This window comes from Chelonoidis abingdonii, chromosome 22 (assembly GCF_003597395.2).
Source record: "Chelonoidis abingdonii isolate Lonesome George chromosome 22, CheloAbing_2.0, whole genome shotgun sequence".
NCBI classification, from domain to species: domain Eukaryota; kingdom Metazoa; phylum Chordata; order Testudines; family Testudinidae; genus Chelonoidis; species Chelonoidis abingdonii.
The window spans coordinates 9,807,054-9,833,832 of record NC_133790.1 but is presented as its reverse complement, the minus strand read 5'-3'; the positions used below and the strand labels follow the sequence as shown (position 1 = coordinate 9,833,832).

Here is a 26,779-nt window from a genome sequence, read left to right as displayed (position 1 = left end):
CTTGTTCATGCCCATGCTCTTCTCTCTACTATACATGAATTCTGCATTATTTTCCTCGATATTTTGTAAAGTACCAGTCGAGGCATAGGACCTCTTCTCGCCTCGTGCTCTGTGAGTAGACCTTATTCAGGAGCTGCGCTGTAGAATCCAGACTTTAGTCTGCTACATGCGCCATCTCCTGAGAAGAGTATATGGCTCGTCCGCGGATGCCCCATCGCGGGTGATAGGTAGTGCACTAGTCTCTAGCTGACTCCTGCCCATACTGTTCGCTGGCGTTATATGGGCTCCCCTATCAAGCTCGACCATAGTCTGGACTTATGGAGATCCGGGTATTAGTAGTTGAAAGTGGCTGTTCTAGAGAATAGAGGTGCTCAGTGCACAGCTGAGATTTTCCTCCACGCTGGGTTCCCGCAGCGGCCGTGTCAGTGCTGTGAGACTTCCACGTTCCAATCGAGGCATCTTCCCAACGCTCGCCCTAGTGTCTTTCTCTCTAACACTCCAGCCCTGCTTTTTTCTGCCTTACACTCACGCCGGCACGCAGCCAGTATTCTGGGGCACTCACAACACTGTGGCGCCGTTTCTGCCTCCATGGTCCAATCCAGTCCACCACATGCCTCCAGTCCCCACCGCTGCTCGTGTACCATGTGTGTGATATGTGTGATACATATTGGCAACCCTGCTCCTCCCCTGTTATCCCGTGTCATCATACCTATTTCTGCTTACTGATAGTAATCACCTATACCCATCGTACACCAACATTTCAATCATAGATTGCTATTATCCCACCAAGTTTTCCAGTGATGCACAATGTCTATAATTGATTTATTTATAGCACTTCCGTTTTTCCTGTTCCTGCGTTATTTACCACATTCTCGCGTTTTGTATATAGGCATCTAATTACTGGTTGTGATCTGCTCCAGTTTTGCCCTGACCCTTCTTTCTCTCTGCCATTATAGCCCACGCTCCCTCTTGTTTCCAAGACATCTCCCAGGTCTTCATGTAGACAAGCACTAAGTGAATTTACTGATGGAGATGGTTTTGGATTGATAGCTCAAGTGGCTGAATTCTTCTAGTCACAAAAGTCCAGCATTGGGATTGCAAACTTCCCCATGTCATCTCTGCAAATGAGATTCAGACCTAGCCACAGTTTTCAAGGCTCGTTCAGTCATTTGTCTCTATCAATAAGTGCATCAGTTGTGCCACCTGTGGTTGTGTGACGGCTACTTGTCCACTGGGAAATGTCATGAACAACCAGAACAAGCTCCAGATAGTAAGGACTTTTGGTCCTTATTGACCCATATCTTTCAACTATGGACCTACAGGTGAAAGGTTTCACGCAGTCAGTTATCAAAATCCACTGAGCCAACCAGTCCCTCTTTGAAACTATCACCACATATACTTAAAAAAAAAAAAAAAAAAAAAAAGGATGGAGTGTCGATGATTATAAATAGATAGTGCTACACTGCAGCCCCACGAGGGAAGACCTACCCCTGCTGAATGAACCATGCATTTTGGTGCTCCGGTTGTGCCAGATGAATACATGATAAAAAGAGGATGACTGAAGGGCAGCTGTTCGAACTCCAGCTGGGGGGCCTGGTCTCCTTTACCAGTAGCAAGGAAATCTTCTAGAAAAACACTGCACAAAGAAGACAGGGAAAAGCAACTATTAAAACTACTTCAACTTTAAAAACAAGATCAACTGCTAATCACTACAGATATCTATAAGATCATTTTCAGACCCAACAGCACTCTTACAATAATGCAGTCTGTATATGTAACCCTACTTTTTTTCTTTTGGCTTCTCAGACTTTTGTTTAAATTGCTTAGTTGTTTGGGGGGGTTCTTTAAAATTAAATGTCAACAAAATGTTAAGACTAAGATATTAAGGGCTATATTTTAAGAACAGGCCTACAAATTTGCACATATCAACAGCTGCCACTCTTAAAAGCCCCATACAGAGGCAGGAGTAGCAGGTAGGTACTTGTATAGCCCGCCCCCATCACACAACCAGAGGGCTTGTCTACATTGTGACTCACCACACAGCAAGCCAAGGTGTGAAGCTACAATGCATCAACTTGTGGCACAGTTAACATCCTGTGCAGGCTCTGCTACAGGCAGACTGGAAGTCCTAGAATGCAGATTATCCTACTATACTCACCATAGAGCAGGAGTCTTATACACGCGGCTCATGGAGTTATTTGCTGCGACCCACCAAGCTCCCCTCACCCACCGTTCCCCCTTCCCCCACCAAGCATGCTGCATCCCCGCGCCCCTGCCTACCTCCAGGCACTTCCCCTGTTTGGCAGTGCTTAGCACTTTCCAGGAGGCGCAGGGAGCCACGCGCTCAGAGGAGGCAGCGGAGAAGAGGTGGGGCAGGGGTGGGGATTTGGGGAAGGGGGGAAGAGGCAGAGTTGGGGTAGGGACTTTGGGGAAGGGAAGGGGTTGCGCCTTACGGAAGGGGTGGTGTGGGGGCAGGGCCAGGGGCAGTAGTGGGCGAGGGGCATGAGTGATGCGGCCCTTGGGCCAATGTACTAGTCCTCACGTGGCCCTCACGGTCATTTGAGTTTGAGATCCCTGCCATAGAGCTTATGGTGGTGCAGAGGTCCTCATGCCAATTCTCCACAACAGAGAGTTTCCCCTTTAGTTCAGATATTGCTCCTGGGTTTTGCAGACATTCCTCTCGCACTTTGGGCAATAAGCACTTCGTTGTCTCCTTTAAATCTGACTCCACAAGTTGTCCTAGTAACAGTCACTCATCAGCTCTCTGGGCTATCAATTAAAGAAACGCATTTTCTAGTACACAGAAAAGCATCAAGGTTTATTTCTCAGGGAACCAGAAGGAAGAAGGGGAGAGAAAAGGTGAAACTCAAAATATTCAAGCTTCAGTAATAGAACTGCAGGACTGGAAAGGACCAAATACAGCCAAATTCTAAATCTTCCCAACATTCAGGGACGTACTGGTGAGAAAAATCCATGCAGGGTTCCAGGTCCACCCCATCTCTAGTTCTGATAGACACAGCACATGCCCAAAAGTTGATTTCGTCCCATTACCTGTTTGGTATTTTAGAAATATCTATCACTTCTCTTGATGAAACATATGGAATTACCACCACTTTTCTTAAATCTGGGAGTCCTAGAGAAAAAATGAGTAGAAAAAACATTATTCACTTATTTCCAGTTACATAAACAAAAAAGGCCTCTTCTCTGTTACAGTTAGTTTGTGTCATACATGTACTGAGTAATGGAAACAATTCAAGCTTTTCCCAACTCCCATCTTTCTGTTTGTCACTGACAATGTCAAACAGCACAAGCAACAAGAGACTGAAACTTGGATGTAAATACAGTGTAACATCAACAATGGGAGGATTAGAACCAGTCCCACAGGCCAACTTTTTCTTATTAGAAAAATCCACACAACCCCGGTGAGTCACAAGTTTCATGAGCATACGAGACAGCGGAGTTTGGCCATATGAAGATGAATAGCAATACCCAGCTCCAATAGACCACTGTTCATCAGGAGACCTCAACATGCTTTAAACAAAAGGCCAGTATCATTATCCCTATTTTACAGATAGGGAACCCGAGGGCACAGAGAGGTAAAGTGACTTTCCCAAGATCAACCATTAGGCTAGTCGCCGAGATCGGAATAGAATCAGGTCTGATCCAGTGCTCTGTTCACTAGCAAACACTGCCTCCATCTGTTCAGCATAAGCACATGGGGCATTTTTCCTCCTAAGTATATAAATGTTCCATGCTCTCTCTGCTTCTTTGAGTGGAGAAAGGCCCAATCCCAGGTAAGTGAGCCAGGAAGCAGTGGTAGGAGGGAGAAGTCAGCTCAGCAATATGCTCTTTCGCACTAATCCTGCAGGAATCACACCATGTGAATTATTCTCATCAAGAGGAAAATAAGGATTTTTACAGTTGCTGTTTTAATTAAAAACCCAAAAAGGCTAAATAGTTTTGCCTAAAGATTGGAATTCCCTCATCACTTATAAACAGCTTTGAAGTTTCCCCACAAGCTCTACTTGCTGTAATAGGGTATGAAGTGAAATACCTTTTACTACATTATGCAGCTTTTCCATGTGGTTGTGTTCTTTGCCATTGTATACGACAGCTTCAACAGAGAAGATCAGTTTGGGCTGAATTTGGGAAAACCTGTCCAGTACGCCCTGTGGAGTAAAGGGAAAGGACAAGAAATATAATCATGAACAACACTGCATAGGGGAAAAAGCCACTGGTTGCGAAGACCAAGCTATGTCACAAAATGTCAAGAAGAGAACAGGTCTGGCAGCATACGGGGATAATGTTAAGATACCAATCACTTCTGTTTTCTCCATCCACCCCCAGCATTTTAAGGAACAGTGGGTGTGAGGGCCAATCTGTTTTATAATCCCAATGCCTGTCCCAAAAAGTACTACGGTGTCCTAGATCGATTACCTAGAATAACATAGTAACACTATTAGTTGTAGGGTCAAATTTACAAAGCTCTTTAGGTGCCTAATGATGGAGCTAAGTGCAAATATGCCTAAGTGGGTTAGGCACCTAATGAGCATTGACTGTAAGGGAGATAGGTGCGTACCTAGCACCAGGTTCCTATATGCATCATAAGGCACTTAAATCTCTTTGGAAATCTGGCCTGAAGCCACTGCAGCAAAATAATGTATTTTTCTAAGAAACCAAAAAACATTTCTGCATTTAAATATATTATATATAGACACACACACACACCCCAACACCAGAAAGGTCACATCACTTTGAAACCATAGCTTCTGCTAATGAAAGTTAGTAAAGGAAACACTAATTTGATTGACATGATTAGGCATTGCAAAAAGAAAAAAAAAGTTAATGCAGTTCTTTGAGTTTCTTCTCCCTAGGGCACAAATTTTAAAAAGGGAAAATTTACCGGATTGGACCCAAGTTTGCAAATAGTTTCAGTCACCCTGAAACTTCATTTTTCAGCAAATGAACACCTCCATTCCTTTCTGCCCCCTGCCTAGCCCTCTGCATATTAGCCCAAATCAGATACAACAACTAGTTTTCTAGGAATTCCTGTGAGCTTCTTATATACTGCACTTAGAGCAATTTCCTTAAATCACTCACCCAGGAAGACTATTATTTCTTTTATACACACAGTAAATGTGGTAACAGCAACTAAGAAATTGTACTAAATAAATAATGAGCAGCTTACAAGTCTCCTGCACAGAACCAGCCTTTGGGACCAGCCCAACTGAAGTAGAAATCTAATTAAACCACTACAGTAAACTGGAAGTCCCCTCCTCCTCCTGCTTAAAGCCAGAGTAATTAAGTTCTGTGTGGGCTTGGGAAAAGAGACTTCACCCACTCAATCTGCAGGCACAGCTGCATGACTACAGCCTGTGTATGTCTACTATTTCATTCTTCGCAGCAAAACACCAGCAACTGTCCCTATGCAGATTCATTAATTCCAAGGCCAAAAGGACGATTCTGAGCGACTGGATCTGCACAGCTGAGGATAAACTTGGACTGATTCTGCTCTCAGGCCAGTGTGAACAGGAGTGAGTCCATGGAGTTACTCTCGTGCAGGACTGATGTGAGCAAGATCATAACCAGGCATCTTGTAGTTCTTCCCACTCTGTATTTTCTCCATGCTGGCCTAGTCAGGGTTGGTATGCAACCTCCTGAAGGAGTGCAGAGACCCGGCCGTGCATAACCTCTCCAATGTCCACGCAGCCTCACCATAGAGCAGGATTCTTAAATACGCGGCTCATGGAGTTATTTGCTGCGACCCGCCAAGCTCCCCTCACCCACCGTTCCCCCTTCCCCCATCAAGCACACCACATCCCCGCTCCTCTGCCTACCTCCAGGCACCTCCCCTGCTTGGCAGTGCTTAGCACTTTCCAGGAGGCGCAGGGAGCCACGCGCTCAAAGGAGGCAGCGGAGAAGAGGTGGGGCAGGGGCGGGGATTTGGGGAAGAGGGGGAAGAGGCAGAGTTGGGGTAGGGACTTTGGGGAAGGGAAGGGGTTGCGCCTTACGGAAGGGGTGGCGTGGAGGCAGGGCCAGGGGCAGTAGTGGGCGAGGGGCATGAGTGATGCGGCCCTTGGGCCAATGTACTAGTCCTCACTTGGCCCTCACGGTCATTTGAGTTTGAGATCCCTGCCATAGAGCTTATGGTGGTGCAGAGGTCCTCATGCCAATTCTCCACAATAGAGAGTTTCCCCTTTAGTTCAGATATTGCTCCTGGGTTTTGCAGACATTCCTCTCGCACTTTGGGCAATAAGCACTTCGTTGTCTCCTTTAAATTCTACTCTCATCTGACTCCACAAGTTGTCCCAGTAACAGTCACTCATCAACTCTCTGGGCTATCAATTAAAGAAAAGCATTTTCTAGTACACAGAAAAGCACCAAGGTTTGTTTCTCAGGGAAGCGGAAGGAAGAAGGGGAGAGAAAAGGTAAAATTCAAAACATTCAAGCTTCAGTCACAGAACTGCAGGACTGGACGGGACCTCAAGAGATCATCTAGTCCAGTCCCCTGCCCACAAGAGAAAGATCATCCCTGAGAAGTGTTTGTCTAACCTGCTCTTAGAAACCTCCAACCTCCCTAGGCAATTTGTTCCAGTGCTTAACTACCCTGACAGTTAGGAAGTTTTTCCTAATGTCCAACCTAAACCTCCCTTGCTGCAATTCAAGCCCTTTGCTTCTTGTCCTAGCCACTGAGTTAGTTGAAAAATCCCCAGTCTCACTCCAGTGACATGACACAGGTTTTCAAGAAACTTATCTAAAGCATTCACTGTTGAGAATACTCAGACACGCTGATTTAATTACATTACAACATTCAAGTCGCTCTCCAAAGAGTTTATAGCCAAGTCTGTGACAGTCTCACATCAGTTTACCATCTTATGGATTTGTTTGCAGTGTTTTCCAGGAATTGTTCAAGTATCCTAGTAATATGCACACACACTAAAGACCGCTGTCTCCCACGCTGAATACAGTGTCTAAATAAGCGGCTTTAAAAACAAAAACAAGAAAGTTTAAAAACGAGACTGACAGAATACCAGGAATGTCCTGTGTGGCAGGAGTTGGGGGGAGGGAAGTGGAAATCCAAGACAGACAATCACAAGATGGGGGGAATCTTATCTGGGCCATGCTAACCAGCTGGACTAGATTCATGACAGGATGAGATCAGATGATCCCAAGCCCTCCTCTGCAAGGAGAATACAAGTAGATGGAACTTGTTTCACTGGTGATACCGTGACTTGAATCCAACCAGATAGCTCAGCCGGGATCAAATCTCAAGGAAGCCCAGATGCATTAGAATTAGCTTGATTCTCTTAGGCTCAGATCTTCTACTCAGACCGGTGCAGGTGGCCTCCTGTTCCTGCATGGGACCACACTGACTTCAAGGGTCTTCCTGCAGGGGTTTGTCCACACAGTTCTCAGTGTGAGATCTGAACTTATGCTTTTATGTCCACATGCATGGGCCAAACTGTCCCCTTCGCCTGTGGCTATACCTCTGAGGCAAACAGAAGGCCCACAAAGGGTGTTGAGAGGAGGAGGAAGGACTCCACACAGGAGGGAACCCCTTAGTTCTCTGTTTTATTTGCCTCTGGCAACAGGTTCCCTCCAGACTTGCCTAAGATTTAGGAGATGCAGGGCCTATAAAATATTGATTGAGCAATGCAAGATGACCGCGATATTTCACAGAACAAATATATACCTTTAATTATGAAATATTGTTGAAAGCTACAAGTTACTTAGAACCACACAGTTCCACCTCAAAAATGCAGATGTGCAAACTTTAATTGTGTTAATGGAGTTACATGTATGCATGGAAGGAGAAAGATCTACCCTTTGGGTGGGAATTGATATTGCTACTTCCCTGACTATCACAAGGCCACCAACTTGGATTTAAATTTGAGCCAACCCAGCCTTTGACTAACAGAAGGAGCATAAGTGATATTGATGGTACAGATATCCCAAGGCTAAGCCTAGTTAAAAAAAAAAAAAAAATCACAAAAACTTAATACAACTGGGCACTGAAAATAGCCCATCAGCATGGAGAGAAACACATTTGTACATTGTAGAACAAGTAAAATGAACAATCTTCCCCAGATGAAAGATCAAATTATACTGCAAAGAAAATACTCTGTCATTTTCAGACCAAGCAGAAAATATCTGTAGAACAGATTGGTCATTATAAGGTAGAGAGTTTTTTTTAATCATTGTATTGCACAAAAGATTGGTTTTTCAACAAGAAAATGGAATTATGGTGCCCTCTAGTCCCTATTGGGCACAACAACAGTTCAATATTTTTAGCTATCTGTAGAGCTTCATTCTGGGTCCAGGTCTGTTCAATATCTTCATCAATGATCTAGATAATGGCATAGAGAGTACACTTATAAAGTCTGTGGACAATACCAAGCAGGGAGGGACTGCAAGTGCTTTGGAGGATAGGATTAAAATTAAAATTATCTGGACAAACTAGAGAAATGGTCTAAAGTAAACAGGATGAAATTCAATAAGGACAAATGCAAAGTACTTCACTTAGGAAGGAACAATCAGTTGCACACATACAAAATAGGAAATGACTGCCTAGGAAGGAGCACTGTGGAAAGGGATCTTGGGGTTATAGTGGATCACAAGCTAAAATATGAGTCAACAGTGTAACTCTGTTCCAAAAAAAGAAAATATTCTGGGATGTATTAGCAGGAGTACTGTAAGCAAGACACGAGAAGTAATTCTTCTGCTTTACTCCATGCTGATAAGGCCTCAACTGGAGTACTGTGTCCAGCTCTGGGTGTCACATTTCAGAAGGATGTGGACAAATTGGAGAAAGTCCAGAGAAGAGCAACAAAAATGATTAAAGGTCTAGAAAATATGACCTATGAAGGTAGATTGAAAAAATTGGGTTTGTTTAGTCTGGAGAAGAGAAGATTGAGAGGAGACATAAGTTTACAAGTACATAGAAGGTTGTTACAAGGAGGAGCGAGAAAAACTGTTCTTCTTAACCTCTGAGGATAGGACAAGAAGTAATGGACTTAAATTGCAGCAAGGGCGCTTTAGGTTAGACATTAGGAAAAACTTCCTCTCAGAGTGGTCAAGCACTGGAATAAATTACCTAGGGAGGTTGTGGAATCTCCACCATCGGGAATTTTTAAGAGCAGGTTGGACAACAACCTGTCAGGGATCGTCTAGATACTTAATCCTGCTATGAGTGCAGGAGACTGGACTAGATGACCTCTCAAGGTCCCTTCCAGGTCTATGATTACTAACCATTTATATTGCAGTAACACCTAAATCACTTAACCAGGTTGGTCCCCACTGTGATTTCTACAATACAAATATAACAAGCAACAGTCCCTGCCCCATAACACTTTCAGTCTAAAGATCTTGCAAGAACGAACAGGGATTCAATATTCCTGTATTACCATTGTGGTTTGCATCTAGTACGGCTCATGATGTGCTAGAGAGTTTACAATCCCATCCCATAAGATACAGTTTATGCCTTAAAGTGGATAAGAAAATGAAGGTCAACTAGCTCAAAAGGTGCCAAGCAAGAACTGTGATGTCATGATAGTTTTAGTGCTTTCTGTGTAGCAGTTTCATTCCGCAAAGACAGACAGCTTCCACCCAAAAACTGAATACTTACAATATAACCTACTAGATTGCCTGTCAGACCTTGTGATAAAGTGATAGGCAGTTACAAACACAAGCTTATCCACAGTGACTCAACATAGCTCTGTGCATCAACATTCAAAAGGCCAAAATCAGAAGTGCCTTCTATATTACTGGAAAACCAACCTGCAGCGCAGGCTAAAGATGAATTAGATTAGAGACTATAACTATGACATTGAGCAACACACACTGCCAGTAAGATCACTTGCTAGTTTCTACATGCACATCTTTAACTAGAAACTTCCTCTCTCCTACACACACGGCAATGAACATTAACAAGGGGGGAAGGAATGCAAGCCAAAAACAGGGCAAGAACAAGTTAAAGAATATCTAAATAAGTTAGATGTACTCAAGTCAGCAGGGCTTGATGAAAGGCACCGTAGGATACTCAAGGAACTAGCTGAAACAATTTTAGAACCATTAGCCATTATCTTTGAGAACTCATGGAGGATGGGTGAGGTCCCAGAGAACTGGAGAAGGGCAAACATAGGAGAAAAAAGAGACCTCGGGAATTACAGACCAGACAACTCAACTACCTGGAACAAATTATTAAACAATCAGTAGGTACCTAGAGGACAAGAGGGTTATAAGTAAGAGCCAACATAGATTTGTCAAGAAAAAAAATTAGATGATAGATATAGATATCATCCCAAACTTAATTCCCTTCTTAGACAGGGTTACTGGCCAAGTGGATGGGATGGGAAGGGAAGCCGTAGACTGGATATATCTTGATTTTAATAAGGCTTTTGACACTGTTCCACATGACATTCTCATAAGCAAACGAGTGAAGAGTGGCCTAGATGAAGGTATTACAAGGTAGGTGCACAACAGGTTGAAAGACTATATTCAAAGAGTAGTTATCAATGGTTTGCTGTCAAACTGGAGGGAGCGGGGGTGGGAGGGGAGAGAGAAAAATGAATCTAATGAGATACTGCTGGGGTCTGTCCTACATCCAGTACTATTCCATATTTTCATTAATGACTTGGATAATGGAATGAAAATATGCTCCTAAAATATGCTCCTAAAATTTGCAGAGGACACTAAGCTGAGAGGGGTTGCAAGCACTTTCGAGCACAGGATTAGAATCCAAAATGAACGACAAATTGGATAACTAACTAGTCAGACTTCAACAATAAAAAATTCAATAGGACAAGTGCAAAGTACTACACTTCCGAAGGAAAAATTCAAATATATAGCTACACAATGGGGAATAACTGGCTAGGTGGTAGTACTGCTAAAAAGGGATCTCAGGTTTATAGTCGATCACAAACTGAACATGAGTCAATGTACCGCAGTTGCAAAATAGGCAAATATAAACAGTTGAAAAGAAGGCTAATTTAATTCTGGGGTATATTAATAGGAGTGTCGTATGTAAGACATGCTAGATAATTGTCCCACTCTACTTGGTGCTGATGAGGCATCAGCTAGAGTGCCGTGTTCAGTTGTGGAGGCCACACTTTAAGATAGATATGGACTAATTAGAGAAGCCCAGAGAAACAGAAGTAATAGAGCCCTGTGCAGATACAAAAAAGTGGATCCGCCAGGATCAACCCGTGATCCGACCCGCTAGCCGTCTTTTACCTGTATCTGCATCAGCAAGCAGTCTCACAAGGGCTGGTGATGGGCAGGAGGGGAAGGGGGGCAGGAGTGAGTGGGCGCAGCGGAGTTTTGCAGGGAAGAGACAGCATGAGAATGAGGACTGGAGGTAACAGGCAGTGCAGGGGTGAGGTCTTGAGAAGGAGTGGCATGAGGCGGGGAGGAGCTGAGGGGAAGGGGCATTGGCTCACGAGGGATGGCACATGGCGGTAGCAGCACATGTTGCATCCCAGTGGGGCAGAGGGGTAGGGCACTGCCCGCTCCAATCCGCATGGCTACAGACCAGTCCTGCTGTCCAGGAGCTGGAGGGCCAGGAAGCCCGGCCAGTACTGCCAGGCCGGGCCATGGTGGGGATATCGGCACTGCTAGCACTGCCTGAGGGCCCTGAGCTGCTGGACAGGAAGCAGTGCAGCGAGCAGGCGCTGGACAGCCCCAACTCCAATCTGCTGCCCAGCTCCAGGCCCCAAGCACTCTGCGCCCTACGGGCTGCCTGAGCCGGCTGCCACTGGCCAGATGCCACTGGTGATAGAGCCCTGCCCAGCTGTGTCTGCATCTGATCCACTATCCGCTGACCATTTTTGTGGATATCGGCATCCGCGGATGTGGTTATCCGCAGGTTTTCAGGACTCTAGTAATAAAAGGTTTAGAAAACCTGACCTATGAGGAAAGGTTAAAAAAACTGGGCATGTTTAGACTTGAGAAAATAATTATTGAGGGTGGGGGTGGGATGGGGGAGAGCCTGATAACAGTTGTCAAATAGATTAAGGGCTCTTAAAAGAAGAGTTATCAATTGCTCTCTATGCCCACTGACGGTAGGACAAGTAGTAACTGGCTTAATCTGCAGCAAGGAAGATTTAGGTTAGATATTAGGAAAAACTTTCTAAGGATATTTAAGAAGTGGGATGGGCTTTCAAGGGAGATTATGGAATCCCTGTCATTGGCTGTTTAAGAACAGGTTGGACAATGTGTCAGTGTAAGTGAGCAGGTACACTCTATGCTAATTCTTTAAAAATTTTGTGAATCAAATTAATCTCTGCTGTCTTACTGTATGGCAAGGTTTTAGATAAAGATCAAGAAGTATAAATAACCACTGCATCTCATTGCTTATGTAGCTGGTCTTCATTTATGTATTTTTATAAACATCTGCACAATTATAGTTGAGATTCTTATGCCACTAATGTAGGTGAACAGTTTCTCAATCATTAGTATGTCACCAACATATTTGAAAAATACAATGCTACAGGTAAACATTTTATAAATTTTTTAAAAAAATTTTTAAGTAGGGGCACTGCCAACAGATAGAGGGACGTGATCATTCCCCTCTATTCTGCATTGGTGAGGCCTCATCTGGAGTACTGTGTCCAGTTTTGGGCCCCACACTACAAGAAGGATGTGGAAAAATTGGGAAGAGCCCAGCAGAGGGCAACAAAAATGATTTATGAGGAGCGGCTGAGGGAACTGGGATTGTTTAGTCTGCAGAAGAGAAGAAAGGGAGGGGGATTGGATAGCTGCTTTCAGCTACCTGAAAGGGGGTTCCAAAGAGGATGGATCTAGACAGTTCCCAGTGGTACCAGATGACAGAACAAGGAGTAATGGTCTCAAGTTGCAGTGGGGGAGGTTTAGGTTGGATATTAGGAAAAACCTTTTCACTAGGAGAGTGGTAACGCACCTAGGGAGGTGGTGGAATCTCTATCCTTAGAGGATTTAAGGCCTGGCTTGACAGAGCCCTGGCTGGGATGATTTAGTTGGGGTTGGTTCTGCTTTGAGCAGAGGGTTGGACTAGATGAGCTCCTGAGGTCCCTTCCAACCCTAATCTTCTATGATTCTACGATAACAGGATAAAAGTAAAACCAGGAAAAAAAACTGGGAGAAAGTAGATACCGGTTTTTCTTTTGTCATATAAACACTTGCAAAACCATCCGGTGGCAGTGAATATTGCAGGCAAATAGCTCAGTATAATTCAAAAGACAATTAGATCTATGAATAGGAATAGCTTCCGCAGTTGTAAACTATTCTAGCTAGCACAAGAGCTATTGATCTGCATGTTCAGGGCATAAACTCATTGAGAGATAAGGACAGGAAGGAGTCTCATACCATCCACAGTATATTCTTACAATGTTTATGTGCTGGAGCCGTACTCTGGAGAGGCCATCTGGACACCAGGAAGACTGTCAGTTTCCATAGCCTACTCAACCTTTGGCCCTGTCAGCAAGGGTGCCATTTGGTATTAACTGGTGGTGCTTTTTGTGATCTATCCTCTGCGGAGTGAATCAAGCACCAATTCACGTAACACGGCAAATGAGCAGTCAGACAGCAACAACTATTGCACACTACCAACCCAGGCTTGATTTGGAAATGAACAATTTAAAGATGAAACTTTAAAAAACTTCTCACGGACCTGAACACCTAGTTTTTGTTTAAATTAATGGAAATTGGGCTTCCAGATTCCATGGCAGTTTGAAAAGTCTCAGCCCAATCCCCCTGGTCACTCGATAACAGACCTAAATGTCGCAATATTACAACAAAAAAACCTCAAAATAGACTCCAACGAGAGACTGCTGAATTGGAATTAACTTGCAAAATGGACACCATTAAATTAGGCTTGAATAAAGACTGGAAGTGGATGGGTCATTACACAAAGTAAAACTATTTCCCCGGGTTTATTTCCCCCCTACACACTGTTCCTCACAATTTCCTGTCAACTACTGCAAATGGACCATTTTGATTACGACTACAAAAAGTTTCTCTCTCCTCTGCTGGTAATAGCTCAACTTAACTGATCACTCTTGTTAGAGTGTGTACGGTAATACCCAGTGTTTCATGTTCTCTGTGTATATATATAATATATCTTCCTACAGCATTTTCCACTGCATGCATCCGATGAAGTGGGCTGTACCCCACGAAAGCTTATGCTCAAATAAATGTGTTAGTCTCTAAGGTGCCACAAGTACTCCTGTTCTTTCAGCCCAATCAGTTTCCTTTCTCAAATTGGGAAGAAAATCTAGTTTTCTGGGGTTTTGCCACAAGATGGCAGAAGTAGTAAACAAATGGAACATGTACATCTTCAGTCAACTCTAAACAGATACATCCCAGATCTAACAACCATCTGCACTAGGCAGGCTCATAATTATAACTTCCGTGGAATGGGAAATACTGAGATTACTTACATTAATTCCAAAATCAGGCGAAGTTGAACTCCAAATAGCACCAATACTCGCAGCAGCCAGCATTGCTTCCACTGCGTGAATACCATTGGGCAAATAACCTACAAACAAGATTTCAATAGTTAAAGAATGAAGAAACCTGGAATGTGCAGATCTTAAAGTAAATTTAAACTTTACTGTAGTCAGGTTATACAGACGTGCAAATAAGAGAAACAAAATAAAATGTCTCATCAGAAACATAACTGCACCTGCAAGTTTCTACTGCCAGCTGCCATTCCCCCCTTCTAAGAGACAGCATCTATTACAGACACTGGAGAAAATTAGTTGTAACTGCACTGAAAGAGTTACTCCAAATTTGAGGGCCTCCCAATTTCCACTGCAGTCACAAAGATCCAGATCTTGTTTATTCATAAAAATCTCATGAGGCCGAGGGGGAAGGAAGCTGAAGATTTGCACAGGGATGGGAAAAGAGGAGAGTAATTTAATGGCCAGGGCAAATGTGAACTGAAGATATAGGACTACCCATTACTGAAAAGCTACCAGACACTTAGAAGTACTGGAAAACAAAGTTTGTTTAGAAGTGAGATTATGAAATGCCCAGTATCCAACTGTAAGGCAAATTCAGTCAACAGCAGCCCTCTCCTCACAAGCATGCCAGGGCAGGTGGAAGGAGGGAGAAATAATCCGTGTGCAGATTGCCTCTCCACATCCACCTTTGATAACCTAACCAGCTTCGTGCAAAAAAAGCTATCCAGCCAGAGGCAACATTACATTGCATACATGAGCAGAAGTGACAAGACATCTCCGGTCAAGATCGGCTGACTTATTTCTGGTTCCAGGCCCCTAATCTTAATCATGAGAGCCAGGGGCAGAGGTGCCAACTCTCACAAATTCCTTGTGATTGACACAATTATTAAATAAAATTAAGCCCAAAGTATGATCTCGCAAAAGAGCTCTCAAATGTCAAATCTCAATTTTTATTATATTTTTTAAATAATCCTGGGCGAACTCCTGCTGTTCATCAGCCCCGGCAGCCAGGACTCCAGCAGTCAGGCAGCCTCAGGGCTGATGGCAGGAGCCCCAGTCACCCAGGGCTGACAGCAGGAACCCTGGCCCCTGTGAGGAAGCCAGTTAGCCCCATGCCCAGGGAATCTGGAATCCCCAAGAGCCAGGGTGGCTGCACTGCAATCACTTGATCGCTAGGACCCAGGAGGTGCTGTGATGCAACTTGGTGATAACTGGGGTCACTTGGTCCCAGTGGAAGAAGGAAATGAATTACACTTGCTGAAATAAGAGTAGATTAGATTAATGCCTGTCCGAGATGGTCTAGACAATATTTGGTCTCCCAAATATTGGGGTCTCTCCCCAGTGGAGAGACCCCAGCCTGCTCAGGGCCCCCCTTCCTCGGACCCAGCCACCTGCTCCCAGGAAGCGCACCACGTGGAGGGAAGGTAAGAGGGGCCATCCCATCCCTCCCCCCGCCCCCGGGAACCATGCCTTCTGGTTGCACCCTGGCTGCAGACAGATAGTTTTGTCCCAAGCTGTTCCCAGCTGAGCTGACTGTGATTCCCTGCCTTGTGCCCAGGAAAGTTGGCCACCAGCTCCCATCGTTTACAGGGAGCGTGCGTGCCTAGGGACAGGGGAGGGGACTGAGGGATGTGGGAGCCAGTGTCAAATTTCCATCCACTGCCCCATACAATCTGCTGCTTTGTGTTACCTGTCACTGACCCTGCTGGTGTGAACTAAGGATGCTCACTGAGATCTGCCAACATCACCCCTGCCCTCACTCTGCACCCCTTTGGGCTGACAAGGAGCTCCTAGCTGTTTCTGGGGAGTAAAACGAGCAAGTCGTAGGGGAGGGATGGGCAGTATCTGAGCAGGGGCCAAACTGAATGTGGAGAAGGGTCCAACAGCTGGAGGCAGGGAAGGAGAGGGGTCCAGGGGCAAAAACCAGGGCCTGGGCTTTGGAGTTGAGGTTAAGAATGGGGTACAGGCACTGCCAGATATGGCAGAGGGGGGAACCCAGGAATAGGGAGGGACAGAGGGGGATAAAAAAGTCACCCCAGATGGGGTGAGCCAGTTGCAGTGCTTGCAAGAGTAGGGTGTGGGGCAGAGGGGCTTTGCTCCCCATTTCCCAGGGCTGCGCCCTTAAAAGCACCATGCATCACAATGCCTAGACAAGGCAGCTCTTCCCTCTTGGATATGGCATGTTGCCAACATCAAATGGATGTGTCATGATTTCAGCCTTTATTCTTAAAGAAAAGGTAAGTTTCTAGCCCTCATGGCTGTGGAGAAAGCTTCAAAATATGACCCCAGTGCACCCTAAAGGCTCAAAAAACCCAAAAATCTATTAATTTTTATATAATGTGATTTTTGAACATTTGGGGTCAGCAATACTGCAGGGTATATACAGCAGATCCTAAAGTGATGTACCCTGTGTACATATACATGCACTTTTCAAGCAGGAATGCAGTCAGTACATTTTCACTTTGCATTCAAAATCCATTAGCTTTCCAAACCTGAAATACAGCTTTATCATCAGCCTGCAGCACAATTTTGAGATTTAAATACACAAAGGGATCCCCTTTGTCAGATATTCTGACAAGAGGAAGAGTCAGGAGAGGTAGATTTTCAACAGGTTGATCCTGCCCCCTTCAAAGTCAATTGGGAGCTCGAGATGGATTTTTGAATCGTCAGGATTGAAGCCACAGATTAAAAACACAAATTTCAAATGACATCTAAATTAGGGGCCCAAACATGGATTTGGACACTTATCTCTTCTAAGGACCTAAATGACATCCAAGTAAGCAAGCAACAATGCCCAAATTCTGAATAGGTATTTTATTAGGAACCCTAAAGTTTAAAATTGAGCCCATGAATATATTTATAAAAATGCTCTTTAAAGGACAGGAGGCCTGGTTCACCAAAAATGCCAAGTACCTGCAGCTCCCATGGATTTTAATGGGTCCAATTTACAACACAGTAAGTTGTACTACTGTATTCCACCACGTGTTAGGAACTTTCCAAAACACAGAGAAAGACAATCCCTGCCCTGATGGGTATTTCTAAAAACAAGGCCCTCGAACCGCCTTTAAAAAAAAACCACCTTAACTCAGCAGTTATTGGTTTCTGGGTTTGTTTTGCCACTCTGGGTTTGTTTGCCAGTCTACTGGGATGCAGTTTAAGAAGCTGCCTGTTCCCATCTTTCAAGCACTAAATTTGCTTGCGGGTGCAGGGGGAGGGTTTCTAAGGTGGACCAAGATATTTCTGTGCTACCCTTCATATCATTGGCATGTGCCACGTTAAATAGGGCTGACCACTCACCACTAATTTATGGACCACTAGACTTTTTGCCATTAGTCATGGAATATCACATCCAGTGTCTGATCAGAGATTAAATAGGCCTGACATGCCCTGACATAAGGAATTCTGAAATAAATACAGGACTCGGTATACAAGTCTCTCAGCATACATCACCCTGGTATTTCTTCACACTGCCCTATATAAAGTTTGCATTGTTTCTACCATATTTGACTTTGATCTTTCATATTATAAGTCACATGCCCAAAGGCATAAAGGCTCATTTAGGAACCTCATGCTCATTCCCTTGCGTTCAGGGTCTCAAAGGCAAAGCTCAATATTCCTGTTTTCAAAGGCAGTCTCACATTTCAGAGCATGGACTACTTTTTAAAAAGTAGAAATCTTCTTGGACCTCTCCTTCCCTGGCCCAAACCTTCCCTATAACAACTCCACCATTTGGCTACATGCAACAGGGCAGTCTGCATGAGGAGGGCCCTGAGTCGTATGTCGTGTTCCCTCTGCATCCGAGCAGGGCCGGTGCAAGCACTAGGCAAACTAGGTGGCCGCCTAGGGCTCCAAGATTTGGGAAGCACCAAAACAGTGCCTAAAAATAGGACCGGATAGCAATCAAAATGCAGGCTACAGATCACAGAGTATAGGGAGGACGTAGATAAGAACCATGCTCTCAATGAATTGCTCTCCTGCCATTTAGACAGCCAGCAATTAGGCAAACCCTTTGATTAGATCACAGACTATAGGGATGTGATAAGAACCACACTCCCAATGAAGTGCTCTCTGACTCCTGCCATTTAGAAAGCCAGTAAAGTCCTTTGATTGTGAATCGATAATTGTACAGATTGCTGTGCTGGTAGGTACCTTATTACGGTACTAGCTCCTCTGTCTTGTAGATTGCACAGCAGCTGCCACGAGGAGAGTGGAGCAGCTGGAAGTGTAAGACCCCCCGACTGGGGCTGAGCTGCGCTGTCAGTGTGGTGCAAGTGGGGCCGGCTTGCACATGGTATGCTCCTCCAAGAGCAGGCTGCAGGTTTTCCAGGGCAGAGGCTCTGCTCCCTGGGGAGAGAAGGGAGGGAGGCTCCAGCTGGCAGCTCTGCAGGGTCTCTCGTGTGGAGGGGCGGCTAAGCCACTTTAACCCACCTCTCTGCGCCCCAGCTTTCTACCCCCCTGACCCTGCCTTCATAGTCCTGCCTGCCCCCCAACTCCCTGCTGGAGCGAGAGCCCAGCATTCAACTCCCCAGCCCGGCCACAGGACGGACTCGTGAAGGCAAAGCAGGCCACACACTCCCATTGCCCTGTAGCAAGTGCACTTGGCCCACTGCTGCTGCATGCCAGGGACTGGAGAGGATAGTGCCCATTTCATCTTGTGGCTCTTTGAATCCTACCCTGCCTGCCGCCCCCGCTCCACACCCAAACCTGATCCACTTCCCTTCCCCTCCCCTGGCAAACCCAGTCCTCCCAGTGATCAAACCCAGTCTGCTCCCCTTGCACTCTCCAGCCGAACTTGAACCCCCACTGACGAAACCCAGCTTACTTCCCCTCTCCACCAAACCTGATACCCGACTGACTCAACCCGGGCTGCTTCTCTTCCGCTGCCCAGACAAACTCAATTCCCCACTGACCCAAACCCAGTCTGGTTCCCTCTCCTCCTGGCAAAACTCGAACAGTCACTGACTGAATCCCATCTGCTTCCCTTCTTTGCCCCAACCAAACCCGAACCCCCACTAACTGAACCCAGTCTGCTTCCCCTTCCCCATGGAAAAATAAATTCTAAATTCTAACGTGTTACTCTTTGACAGCGTATTGTGTAAAATGTTTGTGATTTATTTTAAGATCCAGGCTATTTTGTGCAAAGTGAAAACAACAACGTCAGCATCATTAGGTTATTCATTTATTTTCATTAAATAGAATAATTAATAAATTCTCAAGCTGAACGTGTGTTAATTCTAAAAAACAATGCCATATCATGCAGTATTCATTTTTGAAAGTTTTTAATAAGCGATGTGGGGGGAGGGAGGGGGCACAAGGTGGAAGTTTCGCCTAGGGCATAAAATATCCTTGCACCGGCCCTGCATCCGAGGAGGAAAGTTCTTCAGATGTGACAACACCCCTTCATGTGGGATTCCCAGAGACACTGCAGGGTCACTAACAGGCATAGGAGCAGGGCTTAAAACCCAGAGACAGGGGCATGCCCCACCTACAGCAAAGTCCCTACAGGGACCCTAACTAACTGAACATTTAAAGGGTTACTTAATTACTAACTAACAAACAACAGAATTATTAACAACTAGAAGGACAAGGCTGAGAAAGAAACCACCAGCCAGCTTGCAAAGCAAGGGACAGAGGCACGCCAGAGGGCTCAGGGACAGTGGTGCCTGATATACCACGGCATGAGCAAAAAACTCTAGGAGGCGCCACAGCCAGCCCTATGGATACCACTAAGACAGGGGCTCTCAAACTGGGGGTCACAAGGTTATTACATGGGTGGGATCCACAGTAAGCCTCCACTCCAAACCCTGATTTTCCTCCAGCATTTATAAAGTTGTTATAAATTAAAAACACATTTTAAGGGGGCGGGGTGTCACGCTCAGAGGCTTGCTATATGAAAGGGGTCACCAGCACAAAAGTTTGAGAATCGCTGCACCAAGGCAAAAATCTCCAATGACCACACATAGGGGGACACACACACCTAGAATGGAATCAACATGAGCAAGCACTTGAAGAAAAACAGCCTGGTTTCTGTTCTTCTCACATCAGCACAGGTCAGATGCTGTAGGGCAAATTAAACCCTTAGTAAGTTGCCCAGGTGTGGGTAACTTACTGCTTTCAAATCATGCTCTCAGGAATATCCTTGGAATCCCCCAATGCTTTCAGTATGTTTGCCCAGGTGTAAGTGACTGAAACCTGGTAAGACAGTTTTTACTGATACCCGAAAGAGGAACAGGACGAAGTGTGTGTTCTCTGCTGTGTTGGGCCTGCAGGACTAAAAGAACAATGAGCTTATCTGTTGACTGAGAAAGTGCTATTTTTACAATCATTTTAGGGCCAGATTCACAAAGGCCTTAACTCCCATTGATTTTGATAGGAGTAAATTATTAATTACCTTTGTCACACCTACCATTTACAGGTTAGGACAGTGTTCTTAAAACTAAGACCAGGAAAAGAGTGCAGATCCATTTCCTCAACAGATCCATCCTGAGCATCCAAGGGGAAATTTCAGACTAACATTCCTTTTTCCTGTAACAGTTCTGCGTTTAGCAGATACATGCAAGCAGGTTCTGACAAGCTCTCCTGACACTGACAGCAAACAAAGCTCAGCATGAGCGACAGCATGAGTTTTCTCCTCATTTCCCACACTGTAAAAAAAAAAAATCACACTTCTATCAATGTACTCTGGAAAAATCTCGGAAGCTAAAGAAAATACAACTGGCAGGGACAGCCTGGATCATCAAATCCAATCCCTTCCTATCTCAGGCAACTGTGTTACATAATCCCTTTCATAAATTCATCAAGCTCCCATGCAAGCGATCCCATGCTGTCCCAGATATGAGCAGAGAGGATATGCAAGTTGGTCCACATGGTGCAATGAACTTCGGAGGTCTTCCCACACAGAGATCCAGGTGTCCAACTGACAAATACAGCTACACCTGGGAAGGTGGCCCTTTTCACATGGTAGAACCCAGACATAAGGGATATTTGTTCAAACCAACCAGTTCTCCCCACATGGATAGAAACCAGGGACTAGGTACCGGGAACAAGGGGGCTCAGCCTCCTATCAGCTGAACTCACTGCTAGCTCAGGGAGCACACATCTTGTACTACTAGCACGCAGCTTCCATGAAAACAAAGGCAGCATGAGTAGTGCCCGTTGTAAATCAATTTCACAGAGGCCATGACACAGTGAAAATGTCCCACCCCATGATTTTAACGTATTTTAAAGGAAATTGTCTGCAAAGTCTCAAATACAAAAGGTGACCTTTGTCCATTTCAAGGATACAATGACTTTTACAAGTAGCTTGTAAAAAAGTCACTTGGCCCTTGAAATGGACATTTATCTGTAAAATTAATTCAGTGCAAGCTCTGCAAAATTCAGTACTTCGCCAATTACACTGTCAGGAAATTTCTTTAATAAATCATGATTTACACAGGGCTCTAAGCACAAGCTACATCCAAGTAATTTAACCTATGACATCCACTCTGGCAGGACACAAGTCAGACCTTAATACCACATGCTACTTAAAAATGAGAAAAAAGTGGCTGTTTATGCTAAAAATAGCTTCCAGACAGAACTGTCAAGTCTTTGCATTTCCCATGAGTCACTATTTACCTGAGCTGGTGTTTGCTGAGGTTTTAAGTTTAAACATCTAGTGACATTGCAATGCTGAAGTCAATCCTGCTGAAAGTTGCAGGCCAAAATTTCCACAGGTGGCCAGGGAGTTTGGTGACCAATTTGCAACAATGACAAGGGACCCAATTTTCAGAAAATGCTGAGCATCCAACTCAGAAAAAGAAATCAAGCTCCTCTGCAGAATGAAATTGGGCACCCAGAAACTGAGGCATCCAAATGCCTTTGGATGAAAGACTTTGGCACTCAGGACAAGGTTTACTTAAGCCATCAAACCATACAACGTAAGGAAAGCAACAAAGTTAAGGCTGAAAAATCCTCAAAGCAGCTCCTTCCCTACTCCTAAATGCCTGGTATAAGGGGACAATTCAAGGTCAGAGCCCCAGTGTTAGCTTTTAACCTTAACACAACATTTTGTACTCCTACTTGGATTTTTAAGCTAATATTACTACAGTCCAAGACTATTAGTAACCCGCCAATCCTCTTAGAAAGCTAGCTTTAAAAATCACATTAGTAACTGTATTAGCCCTAGTAGCTTAAGTACTAGCTTTAAACAACAAAATGCAACGCTGTTTTGTTGAATGCAGTTGAGGAGTTTGTTGGCTGATAAAGACAAGATCTGCTATAGGAGCACAGTAAGAGTCATCTATCCAGAGATGAGAAATAAAGATAAACTGGAGCTTATTTTATTCCTGATATCAGTTAGTTATTTGCCAGCTAGGATTAGCAGTGGTACTGAGGTGGAGGAGGGGGTATCTCAAGATTGGCTCGTATACACACCCCTCAAAGATCTGGGTAGACTTGCAAAACATCCCCAAACAGAAAAAACAGATGCTGCCACAGCTTTTGAAACTATGCTTGCTGCTAAATGTCTCTTCCTCACAGCTGCTAAGCTTTTAAGTACATCTGGCAATGATAAAAAGCTGAAGACAAAGGAGAAGATACCAAGCTGAAGGAGAAAGCCCCAGTGCAGTCTTGTTCACCTACCTCCATCTTTGTTAACTGTGGTGATGCAAGTGTTCATTGCGCTTAAAACAGAGGACATGTGACCTATGGTGAAGGGTTTCTTGTCCAAGAGATAACTAGGCAAGAGTAAAACATTCACAAGGGATGTCTGGATGGGCTGATTACTTTCCCTTATAGATTAGGCTTCTGTGGAATTAAGGTTCTAACAGTCCAAGACCCCGCTACTGTGGTTGCAGACAAGAGGGCTTTTGGGGCCAGAAATGACAGGGAGAGCATCCAAATCATAGTAGGGTAACTGGAAAGGTCAGGCAACGCTCACTCAGTTAAACAGCATTTCTGCCCATTTGAAACGATAACTCACCAAGGTGGGGAAAAATATGCCTATTACTGCTGCTGTAAAATGCACAAAAGTTCCCATACCAAACAAAAGGTTTTCTACGTGCTATTTTTATGTTCAAAACAGGTTAGGTCTTGGTGGAAGGTGGCAACCTTTGGGAGGATCTGGACTGTGATATTGCATGTGGGTGTGGAAGTCTGAGCTGAAGCTTTCCCAGCCTAATACTCCACACCCTTCACCTCCTTCTACAGTGATAAGGGTTTGGACAGCTACCACCTTAGTTTCAGCCTCCAGCAGTGATGTCACAGTGCCACTGAAGTGCAGCCATCTCTAGAGTGGAAGGTGGCAGCTGTTTAACCTAGAACACTACCCAATAGTGTTTTAGGACAGAAAGTGGAATAATTTGTAAATTGCCGGGGCTAGGTAGGACACTAGGCAAACAAAGGTCCGAGTTGATAAGGAAGGCGGTAGTAGAGTACATGTGGTTTTAAATATCAACTGACATCTCACTCTCCCCTCCACATGTTTATCTATCACACAGAAAGATGCTCTCCAGGACTTAGATACCAACTGGAGTTTGATCAAGACGAAGAGTTAACTTCCTTATTCCTGTGAAAACCCAGATCATCTCCAGAGACAATACATCAGGACCTCATTTTATCCAAGAACTGGTACCTCAAGCAGTGCACCTGAACACTACAGCAGGCCACTGGCTCAATACTAACTCAGAAGACTGCATCCAGTACACTGGGTTCTCCTTGAAGATCTCTCATAAGAGCTCTGACCCAGGCCAGCCTTACTTAGCTTGTGAGATCTGAATCCAAGTGATTTTAGTATTTTGAATGAGACATTTTGAAAGAGCATGTAATGTAATAAGACCCACAAAATTAAAGGTCAGACATGAACTCCTATGCTATCAAGGCTTGAAAAGTCAGATCATAGACCACTAAAAAAGTAGTTTTCCTTAGAGTTGCAATAAGGGTGTATGATATTATGACTCCTACCTAGGTTCTCTTAAAATAGCTGTTCTTCAGATAGGAATCTTTGCTAGCGTTTTACATAAAAAGTCTTAGAGAAACATTTGTTTTGGTGCCTTGGAGATCTTAACATTAAAAGTGTAGCCACTACTATGGAGGATACATTCCCTTTGTACTCATTTTGAAGACCAATTTAAGCTGGCAGAAATAGCCTGAGAAATAATTTAAAAGGCTATTAAGGGCTGGGGGGGCAGGGGGAGAGAAGTTATGAAGAGAAAGGAATAAAACATGTAGACAAAGTGACCCCACTGTGGTGACTAAGATGCATATTAATAGATCACAAATCCATGAAGATAAGTGTTTTGAAATTAAACATTTTGCTCTTTCCACTATACCACAAGTATTTCTCCCTAAAATTTTCAATTTAAGTTGTGTGTTTTGGAAGTAGTAATACAACAAGACAAGAAATGCCAATTTATACCTCTTCTTGTGGTTCTTAAGAGTCAAGCCTCCCAATGAAGCCCAAGAGAATAGTCTCATGTTAGGACAGCAGGATTGGGACCCTAATGATTGCACCTCATCCTTGACGCCTACACTTCAGGAAGGAGGGAACACTGGCATTAGTTAAATCTGGAATTGCTTGGCTTTTGGACGTATGTCCCCTGACCTTACTTAAAATAAATAGCATCTAAAAGCATGTTTCAAATAGGGTGACCAGATAGTCAGTGTGAAAAATCGGGGTAGGGTGGGGTTAATAGGTGCCTATATAAGACAAAGCCCTGAATATCAGAACTAACTTTCTTTCTTCAATCAATAGTCTCGGGACATCCGGTCACCCTAGTTTCAAGTAAGCAATAGATACACCCTACTTGTTCCTCCCAACATGGCTTAAGATATTAGTACAAAACACTGATCATGCTGTTGGCACTACCTTTTATTGCCTCTTAAAAATTAGCATTAGCAAAGCCTTTAACAGAGGCTTAATTCTGCTCCTGGATGTAATGGTGTTTTGCCACTGACTTTAAAGGAAGCAGAATCAGGCCTTAAATCGGAAAGGAAGGAGATATGTTAAACAGTTACTATCAACACTATATGTTAAGTAACTTATTACCTAAACACACCCCTACTTGGAATGCATTGAAGTATTTCAATTAAGCAGAGATTTAGCAGCTCTAAGTCAAAAAAACAAGAGCAAATAAGATCATAGAATATCAGGGTTGGAAGGGACCTCAGGAGGTCATCTAGTCCAACCCCCTGCTCAAAGCAGGACCAATCCCCAGACAGATTTTTACCCCAGTTCCCCAAATGGCCCCCTCAAGGATCAAACTCACAACCCTGAGTTTAGCAGGCCAATGCTCAAACCACTGAGCTATCCCAAAAGTCAGCCAACCTATAATAGACAAAGTGAGAGAGAAAATGCTCTCATTACAGGAGCTAATAAAAGAAGTTCCTAGATGGGCCCAAAGCCTCTTCTACCTGCAGTGCAGATCTCTTCTACATATCCTACCTGTGGCAGGAATTTGATAGATGGCAGTGTGAAAGTGTACGCAAAATAAACACACAAGCAACAAGACAGATCGGATTTTTTTTTTGCCCCAATTCCTTCCTTTCCACCCCCATCCTCCCTCCCGGCTATGGCTGTATCCACGCTGCAATCTGTAGCTGCATGCAGCAGTGGGGAACTCCCAGAGCCTTTCCTCGCTGCCAGAATCTCTGACTCGAGCAGGGAAAGGCTGCAGCAGTGGGACACTACACTACTAAAAGTAGCAGTGTAGATATGGGAAGTGCCTGCTTGGGCAGGTAGAGAGCTGCGTAGGATATATACCCTAAGGAGGGTTCTAGTGTGTCTGTACTCGACTTAGCAAGGCAGTGCCTCACCGTCTGCTGCTATTCATACCTGTGGCTAGCTCGGTGTGCAGTTTCTGTACTCTACACACTGCCACAAGTGTAGACACCCCTTATGAACAGGGCATTTGGGACCCTTCTGGATGAGAAGAGTTCTAGACAAAAGTTATGTATGAGATTTTAATTCATGATCCTACACATGGCAAAGTTCCCAACAAATGAAATGCTTTAAGAGTGAATCCAGAATGAGCCTTCAAATCAAAGAAGTTAAACTTGCCAAGTCTAGACTTATTTTGAACTTTTACAGTCTAGTGAGAAATTATTTCATCCCAGAGCTCAAGACACTCAATTTAGCAGAATTCACCATCAATGCACAATACCCAAATAATGGACTTTTAGGGAGGAATTAAGCAAAGGTGGGTAAAATGGAATTAACCTAGCCACAGACAGGCAATGGAACGGTAATGAAGATCCTGCAGGGCCAGTATTCAACCCTGATGGCTAGAAATGTGCTGCAATCCCTCCACATCCCTATGCTAAGTTTTGCAGCTTCTGAAAACATGCCTATGGTACTGCTTCTGAAT

At 44.3% G+C, this 26,779-nt stretch overlaps 1 protein-coding gene across 1 annotated transcript in view; it reads right to left on the bottom strand.

The window, feature by feature from the left end:
- AACS (acetoacetyl-CoA synthetase) overlaps window positions 1-26,779 on the bottom strand; it is a 67,565-nt gene that overhangs the window by 27,696 nt on the left and 13,090 nt on the right. Inside the window, exons 5-8 of the mRNA XM_032791200.2 lie at window positions 14,415-14,512; window positions 4,055-4,169; window positions 3,052-3,133; window positions 1,489-1,636 (exon numbers count right to left, since the gene is read on the bottom strand). Coding sequence (XP_032647091.1) covers window positions 1,489-1,636; window positions 3,052-3,133; window positions 4,055-4,169; window positions 14,415-14,512 — 443 coding nt within the window. The remainder of the gene's footprint in view (window positions 1-1,488; window positions 1,637-3,051; window positions 3,134-4,054; window positions 4,170-14,414; window positions 14,513-26,779) is intronic.